The sequence below is a fragment of the Mesoplodon mirus genome (genome assembly GCF_964341445.2).
Source record: "Mesoplodon mirus genome assembly, chromosome: 10".
Classification (NCBI taxonomy): Eukaryota; Metazoa; Chordata; class Mammalia; order Artiodactyla; family Ziphiidae; genus Mesoplodon; species Mesoplodon mirus.
This window is the reverse complement of record NC_138986.1, coordinates 749615-760740: the sequence shown is the minus strand read 5'-3', so window position 1 is coordinate 760740 and position 11126 is coordinate 749615. Positions and strand designations below refer to the sequence as shown.

The window sequence follows — 11126 nt, the reverse complement described above, 5'->3', positions numbered from 1 at the left end:
TCTTCACACTCTACTAGCAGATATATAAGTTGGCCCTACCTTTTTGGAGAAAATTTGGCAATATTTATCAAAAGCTGTTAAAAAAGTAAGGGAACTGGGCTTCCCTGGTGGCGCAGTGGTTGAGAGTCCGCCTGCCGATGCAGGGGACATGGGTTCGTGCTCCGGTCCGGGAGGATCCCACATGCCGCGGAGCGGCTGGGCCCGTGAGCCATGGCCTCTGAGGCTGCGCATCTGGAGCCTGTGCTCCACAACGGGAGAGGCCTCAACAGTGAGAGGCCCACGTACCGCAAAAAAAAAAAAAAAAAAAAAAAAAGTGAGGGAACTGACTCTGCAATTACACTTCTGAAAATTATTGTAGGGAAATAATCACACAAGTATAAAAATGCATCTACTAGGTGTTCATGATAGCATTGTATATCCCAGCAAAACAATGAGAAGCAGTCTGAATGCAGCACCAGAAGATTGACTACGTGAACCATGGGGCACCCATGTATGAGAACTAGATGCAAACATCAATGCTGATTACTTGAAAAATTAGACTAAAAGCCGGTATCTGCAATAGGATCTCATATTCCTATGTACATATGCATGTGCATGTGTTATATACACACATATTCAGGAAAAAATCTCAAAGTTTTAACATTAACATGTCAACAGCGCTTACTTCCGAGTGTGAGCACCTAATAACTAAGAGCTTTTGTTTTTCCCTTTTGTTTGTTCGCTTTGTTTTGTTCACGTATATTTTCTATTTTCCAAAATAATATATACTGTTCCTTTAAAAGTGGACACGTATTTAGAAATAATATCATCTCTGAAGTAAAAAAAAAATATTCCACCAACATATTTTTGTGTATCTGTATCTTAAATGTCCCATAAAATGACTTCATATTCTACAAGTTATACTAAGAATAGAGGCTTTTATTAATCATGGACAAACCACACTCATTATATCAGAGCAATGATCCACTTTTTTTTTTCTTTCTGAAAACAAGTTTTATTTAAATAAGGGTTTAAATACATTACATAACATTAAAACTGAAGGGGAAGAAAAAAACCCAAAAAACCAAAAACCAGTTTGTTACTTCACATGGCATTGGGCAGCTGTTGCTAGTAAGTTGCAAGCTCTACAGCTACATGACTGATACATCGGTTTGAAATTTGTTCCCTTGTCAAAAGTTTAACTCTGATAGAAGGTTGGCCTCACCTTCTAGTTTGGACATCAATCAGCTAGGATATGTCTGGTCAAAAAGACCTTGGTGGCAAGCCAGATGTCCTATCACCTCAATAGAATGAAGGTGGCTGCTCTAAGCTCTGCCCACCTGGTCACGTTGGAGACACCAGGGGATCTTTCCCCTGATGATCAAAGACTCCCTCTAGCAGTACAGCTGCCGTCGCTGCCTCACCCCATCCTCCACTCTCAGCTTCACCCAGGGCTGTTCAGGTGGCGACATTCTCTTAGGGCAGGGAAGTCTGTAGAGGGATTGCTGAGGAGCTTCTGGCCAGACATAGCCGTCTGTGATCTTAGGGCTCTGGACTTGGCTGAAACATCACTGTTATTGCTTTGTTTCAGGCTGGACACTGCCAGGTGCCTACTGCTTGACCTCTGTTTAAATGAAGGACTTCAAGACTAGACAGCAAGGCTCTTTTCAGTTTATTGCATGAAGGAGTCACACTAGTCCAAGTTAAAAGCAGACCCCAAATGGTTACATTACACAAGCTGTGAGGTTTTTAAACTTGTGACAAGGGACAAAAGGAAAATTCTACTCATTGCAAGGAAATCCTCACTTCAGCTTCAGTGTGCCAGAAGCACTTAAAACCCATGAACCTTCAGGTGATCGTCCTTAGCCAGTCCAGTCTCTACGAGGAACTGGCATATGTTCTTGCGTTGGTCACCCTGTAGCTGAATTACTTCTCCATATTCTGGATGCTCAATTACAGTACCATTGCAGGCAAATTTCTTCTTAAACGCCTTCACTAGTTTCTTTTTATCGCAATCATCAGCGATCCCTTGGACAGTAGTGAGGGTCTTCCTGCCGTTTCTCTGTTGGATTCTTATATGGATATAATCCTCAGTGCCAGCAGGAAGCAGATCATCACCCTTACTTGCATCAGCAAAGGGGTCGAAAGAGTGGAGGTTCTGGATAGCAGATATACGATACGATTCCTTTTCCTCGGTGGAAACGGTCTGCGGAAGGCGGCGGCTGGAGAAGGCGGGCGGGGGTGACGGAGCGTCGGAAAGCGAGGGGGCTCGAGGGGGAGGCTGCTGAGTCTTCGGCGGCGGCTCGGTGACTGCGGCTATGATCCACTTTTTAATTCAACTCTGGCTTGTCCTTCAGTAAGTAAATGAAAGCAGTGAGCTTTGGACAAAGCCCGTTTAAATGGGCCACCATCTTAAAAATTCAGGGAGATTACCACCAGCACACTTGCAGTAAAGTGTGGGCTTTATATGTGGAAACTTTTTGTTATTGTACCTTTTCCTTTGGTATTCTGTTCTCTTGAACACCATTTATCCTTAAATGCAAAAAAATTTTTGCCATATTTTTATAATTCACAGACTTTGTTAGGACTGTGCCATAACTAGTAATAATAGAATTATGTGTAATAGGAATCCTATGTGTTGAACATAACTCCAATGCTGCAACTTATTTAAAGATAGATTTTTTTCAAGTTGGGCTTATAAATCATTTACAAAGAAACTGAGCAGGACTGAAACTACAGTCCAACTGTCACATTCTTGCAATGTGACCGCAGCTGCTTGGGGCTGGAGGCCGCAGCGGTGGGGAGCGCAGAGGCGAGGCCCCGCCAGACCGTCAGGAACAGAGCTCTGTACTTGCCAGATATTAGATCAACAGCCATTAAATATAATGGGAACCATCTTCCGTGGCCAGGGCTCAAAAGCTGCAAGTACAAACAGCTACAGATATGTCACTGGAGACGCGGGGCCCAGCACACCGACGGTCCCCAAGCTGCAGGGGGGACCTCGCCTCCACGGCCTCAAGTCACAAAGTCACAGCCCTCCTGTCACAAAGTTCTGGTTCTCTGGACCCTAATGCACAGACGCGTCCATTCTCTGTGAGTTACGCACACACGTCGGACCCCACGTCTGCCTCACAACACATGTACCCATTTGGCTTTTACAGGGGGAGGAAATGGCCTCAACTGTGTAAAAACCCAACACAGGTTTTGGGCTCTCGCCTTAGGGACTTGGTTCCAGGGTGTGTGAACCTGGTGTTCGCTGCTGGTAAAGAACAGCTCTGTCCTGAAGGGGGTCAGAGGTCCAGCGGCCACGCCTCCCCCCTACCCCGCTTACAATGCCTTCTACCTCTCTATTCTGTGGATCAGATAAAAATAATACATCGCTTACCAAAAGGTTGAATTTTAACGTTGTCCTGAGACACAGGTCTAAAGTCTATGATTAGAGAATTATTTTTCTGGGAAGTGTTACAAAGCTACCTAAAACATAACACACACACACACACACACACACACACACACACACACGATTTCTGAAATAACAGCAACATCTTTTGCATTTTAGAGAGTTTATTTGTGCTTTGATTTCATAGTCCCCACTCGTGAGAGCCCCTCCACACCAAATCCCACTGCTTTTGTCAGAGACCCTAACACTGCCCAGCATTATTTTGGTTTTTTCACATTTACTGTCTGTGTTCTTCACTAGATTAAGTCTCATGAAAACAAGGATCTCGCCAGCCTGTCTGTTACTGTTTTTCATGGCACTAAATAATTCTGACTGAATGAATGTATGAATGTTTGAATGTGTTACATTTGATACATAAAATTATATTCTCTTGACTTTAATATTTTAATAAAAGTGATTGCTGCCAGTTTCCTTAGGTCAGTTTTCACACGCTCATATTTACATATTTATGTGAAAGAGTGAGGAAGCAATGATGTTTTCTGCAATTAACAATGACCTTCAGCCTTTGTATGTTTTCCTGCTGAAGCTCATCCTTGCTGTGTCCCTCCTTGGACCAACAAAGACTACTGCAATATTAACTCTTAGTGGGGAAACAAGTACATATTAACACCTACATTTAAAAATCCTTGATTTTACAACAAGCATCTTCAAACATTCTCCCTTCTAACAGATATAAACAGAATAACGTCCCCACATCACTACCAAGCTGTAAGAGAAGCACAAAGGAAACTGTTCAGCCTCCTCTGTGTAATCCCACTATCGTGGCATCACACGCACACCCACTCACTTAGCAAAGACTCGTCTGTCTTCCATAAATGATATTTGTCATGTTTGCTCACCACTGAGCACCTTCTGAAGACCCTCCCCATGTTAAGGAATCGGCCACCTCTTGATCTCCAGGCAGAGGCCAGGAGGCGGTTTCCTAGCGCCCTGCACAGACGTGTAGCCCTGACCCAGGTTCACGGATTCGATGCAGGTGCCTGCAGGAGACTTCAGTCTGGAAGTGAGCAGCGGGTGGAAGCAGTGCTTGTCACCAAGCCTGGTGTATTTTCCTATTTTTATTCTTATTTTCTTTAAGGAAGGATTTAACTCCATTGCCAATCCTTCAGCAGAACACCCAAACTTGCACAGTAATTATATTCAATTATTTTTGAAATTTTGTTAACTTTAGCCATATAAAACTCAGAGCTTCAAGTGTTTTCAATTTTTGATGTGATAAAGGTGTATCTGTCAAGGTCAACAGGTAGAGTAGGTTCTTTTCACAGCTTAACTAAAATAAGAAGCTTAGGCTCCTACTTCTGACAATGTCTCAACCAGGTCCCCAGGACAAGGTAACTTCAGAAAAAATAGATGCCTAGGATGAAGGTACACCTTGAAGGGGAGTTATCACTGGATCTGTGTCACCATGAGGCCATCTAACTATCGATATCAATTCAGCACATACTTTTGAGCATCTGTGGTTTATGCTAAATAATATGCTAGACTCTGGAGATGCAGAGTTTGTAGGAGATGAAAGTGTAGAACGGAAACAGAAAAGTAAGTTAACAGGTTTGTAAAGGATCTGGGAGGTAATCCTCACGCAGAAGAAGACAAAGCCCCAGGGGAGAGCACCCTGGGTAGGGTAGGTAGGGCCTCGAAGGACAAATAAGAATTAGGGAGGGGACAAGTGGAGAGAACTTTTCCAGAAAGAAGAGCTAGCACAAGGGAAGGCACAGCTGTGTGAGAGAACACAGTCTATGGAAAGGGCGTGGAATTTAGCAGGTTGGGCAAAGAGTTTTGGAGGACAGTAGGACATGAGGTTAGAGGAACAAGTAGTAGATACACAACGGGTTTTATATCCCATGCCCAGGAGTGACTGGGAATGACTGAAAATGTGTTTCTATGGGAGTGACAACTGTGACTAAATAGGAATTAGTGGCGAATCCTCCTATATCCTGAGAAAGGTCCTAAGAGAGTTCTGCCCAAGTGGAGTCTAAGGGTTTCCTAAAGACAGCAGCCATGCAGTAAGGTCTCAGACTCCTGTTTCAACAGATCGTACATCCCGTGTTCAAAGTCAGAAAAGTCAGAGGCAAAATGGCATGTCACTGAGATTCCACTTCTGGGCACCCCAAAGGAACGGAGCTCTGTGTTCATAGAGCCACATGGGCAGAAGAGACCTTGGGTCTCATCTATTACAATGACTGTCATTTATTTTTATCCCAAGACACTTGAGAGGGATGACAATCCCATAAGTAACTGGTAATGGATCACCAGCTGGTAATGATTCTCAAGATGTAAGTGTGTATGTGTGTTTCCTGCCTAAGTGCCCCAACTAGAACCTCCAGGACAACCACAAATAGAAGTGGTAGGAGTGGACATCCTTGTATTTTTCCTCATCTTTGGGGGAAAGTATCCAGTCTTTCAAAATTAACAATGATGTTAGTTGTGAGTTTTTCATAGATAGACTTTATCATTTTGAAGAAGTTCTTCTATTGTTGTCATTGTTTGAATATTCATAAACGGGTGTTAAATTTTGTCAAATGATTTTTCTGTGCCTATTGAGATGATCATATGTTTTATTTTATTTATTGATTTAACTTATTACATTAATTTACTTTTTTGTTAAGCCAACCTTGCATTCCTGGGATAAATCTCACTTGGTAATGGTGTATAATCTTTTTTATATTTTTGCTGGATTTGATTTGCTAGTAATTTGTTGAGTATTTTTGTGTCTATATTCATAACAGATATTGGTCTTAATTTTCAGTTCTTTTGATTTTTTTTTAATCAGAGTAATACTGACCTCACTGAATGAGTTGTGATGTGTTCCCTCTAATTTCTTGGAAGATTTTGTGAAGAAGTGGTATTAATTCTTCTTGTTTGGTAGGAGTTACCAATGAAGCCATCTTGTCCTGGATTTTATTTGTGGGAAGTTTTTAAATTATTATTACGATTTAGTCTCTTGTTAGAAATCTACTAGAATTTTCTATTTATTCTTGAGTCAATTTCACTAATTTGTATCTTTCTAGGACTGTTTCCATTTCACCCAAGCTACATACATTACTGTCATACAGTAGCTCACTTGTAAGATAGTCAGTGATGTCTCCACTTCCATTTCTGATTTCAGTAATTTGAGTCTTCTTTCTTTTTTCTTGGTCACCTTTAGCTCTTATCTTAAATTCCCTCCTTGGTAACTTCATATACTCTAATGCCTGGATATACAAATTTCTCATCCAGGTAAAACTTGAAATCATTTGTATTTTCTACTCATCTATAAGAATATTTTAATGTAAAAGGTATCTATGAATATCTTTTTAATTCTGTGAACTATTTAAAGTATAATTTTATAAGATGACTTATCTAAAACTTAAGATAGCTAACCATTCACAAGTAAAATTCTAAATTGTACTGAAAGGCTACCATAGTATAGTGGGAAAACACCCACCTAGGATTCTGGAGACCTCTTATAACACATGCTCTGCTATGAACTAGCTCCATAATTTTCAATAAGTCACTTATTTTCTTTAGGCTATAAATGTAATTCCCATACCTGGAAGGATTGTGAGTTAATACATTGCCATCAACCACAGAGAACTTGAGGAGCAGCAAATAAACTCTGTTCAGAACCAAAGTCTGAGCATAGGTCTCCTGACATGCCAGGCATAAGGTAGCACTACTTAGTGCCCATATTCCCTTTTCATAATTTTCTTTAAAGCTCAAAGATCTATTATCTGATTTTCTTGGGTTTGACAATTAAAAGGCATGAGAGGAGACCTCATGAATTATTTATATTTATAAAGGAGACCATGAACTATATCAAATTCTTAAATTCAGCAACAGGGGAAAAAACAGACTCATCCATCAGAAGTTCTTTTTTCTTTCTTTCTTTTATAATCTGACAAAAATCATGGAAAGCAAAGGCAAAATTGAAAAGCAATAAGATATGTTCCAGTAGTTCACCTTATCCTTGGAAATGAAACTTACTAACTGTTACCCAGATGTACTTAATATAGCTTAAAACAACTGTGCTCTGGTTAAAATGTGGTGTAATAATTTAACAATGTGCTATCTGCCTGAAACAAGACCACCCATACTTGGGAAATTTCCATCTTTTTTGAAGTCAGGATAATACAAAACTTGGCAAGTTAGGGAAGGGCAATGAGGAAGGCCAAAGATGAAGTTCAGAGAATGCAGTTTTCTATACAGATTTGTATGAATTGTTAATGATAAATAAAAGCAATTATTGTTTAGTTTTCATTCCCAATACATCCACGTTGGAAGAGTTGCTTCCAGCAGAAAATAGCAACATTATTTCAGATTTTTGCCTCCATTTAACCCAATACCTTTCCCAAATACTTCCATCTTAAGGAATCAGGACCAACAACCACACACAAGACTGAGGGATCACTTTACAGAAGCAAATCCAGAAGCTGCCAGTGTGCCTGCAAGTCTTCATCTCTGGAAAATATTAAAGTATCCTTCTGTGCCAGTAACAAAAACAGACTCAAAAGAGCAAAAATGAAGTTCTGTGCTGATAGTTCAAATGAGAGCGAAAGCTTCTGTGGTTTCTAGCTTGAGGACTTTTTTCTTTTAAGATTCCCTTGTGGAGCAGCTTTTAAAAATATAATGATAAGCCTTACAGCAGGACCGCACCTACCGTGTGTTCTGTGGGACGTCAGCACAGCCAGGCCCTGCGTAGTCCTCATTAGTCCCACACGGTCACCGTGACACCCACACATAGTCATCACATGCTTGCAAGGGAGCATTTTCCAAAGTACGTCAGTTATTTTTATGAACCTTGATTCTAGCCACTGTCACTATTAATCTGGATATATTTCTTTATATCTGAGTATCCCATTTAAAGTATGGAACTAATAAAACATGTAACATGGATTGCTTTAAAATGAAGAAAACTGCTACAAAAAAGATGGCTCTGTTCATTCCAGTCGACCATCCCCAAGATATTTGATTGTACTCATACGCAAGCAAGGATTTGTTTTGCTCTTCAAGCCAAGCAGTGCTGTAGACTCTGGTCATCAGACAGTGGAGCCAACAAATTGATCAGATATCCAAACTGGACTCACAGGGATCAGAGATCTTACCCTGGATCAGGTTTCACTAGCAATTTCAAGGATGAAGCCATCAAGAGGCATGAAAAAGCAGACTCAAGTTCTGAGCCTCCTCCCCTCCCGGGCCTCTGGGCCAACCACAGGGTCAGTTCACACAGCGGGGAACCTTCAGGCTATGGAATATCTCCATTTCATACCTCAGGTACTTTTGCAGCTTGTAGACGTTTCTGAGGGAGCCATGGCTCACAGATCCATAGATTATAGATTTACTTACCACATGCAATCCTAACCCAGAGACATCCTGCTAAAAGCATCACATAGATTAAGACTCTCTTCCCAGCAAATACCATGAGTCTATGTACCAGGAGATGGGTTATTGCCTTGGTGACAGAGACAGTCCAGCTTACCTGCCTTCTTTCTCCTGAGTGGCCCCTGTGTGTTCCCAGTAACCTAGAGGGAAACAATCCGGCTGCCCTAACACCTTTCTCCCTGATATTAAACAAGACAGGCATGCAACCCCCTTCTCATGTGGCTCGTATTCTGTGCAGAGAAGAAGCCAGTAAGAGGGTGGACACGTGCACAGACAGGCTACTTTTAGAGAACTGTGTGCTATGGAGACTGAAACGGGGCGATAGGACAGAGAACAAGAGAGAAGACTGTTCAGATCAGGTGGTCAGAGGTCTCTCTGAAGACATGATTAAGGAACTGAGATCTGAAAGACAGGAAGCCGTTCATGAGAAAATTTCTGGAAAATCATTCTAGTCGGGAAGAAGAGCAAGGGCAGAAGTCCTAAAGTAGACGGCTTGGTGTGAAACAGAAATGATTGGGAAATGTTAAACTACGCCTACACGGGTGGAGCTTACTGGACCAGGAGGAGAGTGGGTGGAGGCGGGGCCCGGGCAGGTCTGAGAGGCCACAGTGGGAAGCTCTTATCTTATTCTAGGCAGCCGGATGGGCACCACAGGGAGTAGGAGAAGAATGACACAGTCTGATTGATGTTTCAGAAAGATGGTCTGGTTGCTGGGTGGACAAGAGGTGGTCATGCGAAAGTGGTCCAGGAGAGAGATAACAGTGGTTGGACTAAGGTGGTAGAAGAGAAACATGGCAAGAAATGGAGGGATTTGTCTTACGTATCAAGACTATGGCCAGGGGTGTGTAAATTACACCTCAATAAAGTATGGTTCAATATATATGGCCAAGAGTCCTTATCTTTTGAGGATATTACTATATACTGAAATATTTACAGCTAAGAGTATACCATACCAGAGATTTCCTAAAAATAAATAGAGCATGTGTTGGGGGTGGGGAGCTGAAACAAGAATTGAGTTGATAACTGTTGAAGTTAGGTGATGGGTACATGGAGATCTATTATGTACTGAATATATGCTTAAACTTTTTCATAATAAGATATTAGAAATTGAACAGTTGAGGGACAGGACTCCTATGGTCATGGGGTTGTAAAGCAACTTGTGAGTTACTGGTGGAACCACTCACCCCACCCACGGCCACTGTAACCTGTGATTCCTGTCTGCCTAAAGTAGGAGGAAAGTTCTTTTGAACAGAATGCACTCTTTTTAAGCCACTTTAATTAGTGGAAATGATCAATTTCCTTGGTAGTTTGGAAGCTCTTTGTTACACTGAGCTAAAAATAAATCTTTCAGAAACTTCCAACCCTGGGACCTAGTTCAGCAACATGGAAGCCAAGAAACAAGTGGACTCTTCCTATATGATAACTCTACAGACTTAAGGACAGCTCTCCTGTCTTCTACAAGCTGAAACTCTGATCCTTTAAATCATTCCTAAAACCAAAAGGAGAGATTTTCCTTACAAATTGTTCTCTTCCTATTCCTCCTCCTTTTTTCCCAAGCCCAGGTATTCTTAGCTTCCTTCTAAGACCTTGCAATTTCAATTAAGGCCTCTCTTTTCACTGGTTTATTCACATACATTGTCCCCATATTGAATAAATCCTAAATATATACAACAATAGTTCTCAATCTGTTTTCTTCTGCAATACACATAGTGAATAACATTTCTGTGATATAATCTCATACACAAATTAAAAAGTACAAAACTACTCTTTACACTATATAATTTCTAGCATTGGAGCTTGCCCCTACCCACGGGGTAATACCCAGAACTGCCATGTCATTTGTCCACAGTTAACTGGACCAAGGACAGCAACTGACCCAACAATAATATTCCACTTCATATTGACAGGAAGTAATAATTCAAAATAAAAGTATTGTAGTCAGTTCTTTCTGTCAGTGTTTCATATTAGTCAAAGTGCCCCAAATACTGAACTTCTTTCTTGCTCTCAGAATCATGTTAAACATTCGCCAGCATCCCTTTAGCACAAAAACATCATCACATTAATGGGATGTTCATGGTGATGATGTATGCGGTTCAGACTTTGTGCTCAAAATCAATACCTGTTCATCTCAGCTCTCCCCACTCACAAGCCCACCCCAAAGACAGCGTCTCTCAACAGCAAGGCTGATTCCGTGTTTATAACCAACTGTGCCTCCTGGCTCTCTACTGCAAAAGAACAGAATGTACCTCAGTTAGAACACAGAACTCTCTGCAGACCTCTCAGTCCCAGGGCTTCACAATTATACTGTGATTCATTTTGTGTGGTCCAC

General features: G+C 41.3%; 1 protein-coding gene across 1 annotated transcript; it reads right to left on the bottom strand.

Moving 5' to 3' along the window:
* Positions 1-1215: 1215 nt before the first annotated feature.
* Positions 1216-4534, bottom strand: LOC309810916 (uncharacterized protein; the record flags this gene model as incomplete). The annotated part of the gene is made up of 3 exons (XM_082633237.1): positions 1216-2305; positions 2725-2824; positions 4326-4534. 3 exons carry the CDS (start codon positions 4532-4534, stop codon positions 1811-1813), a joined length of 804 nt encoding a protein of 267 aa, XP_082489363.1. The 3' UTR covers positions 1216-1810.
* Positions 4535-11126: the final 6592 nt, after the last annotated feature.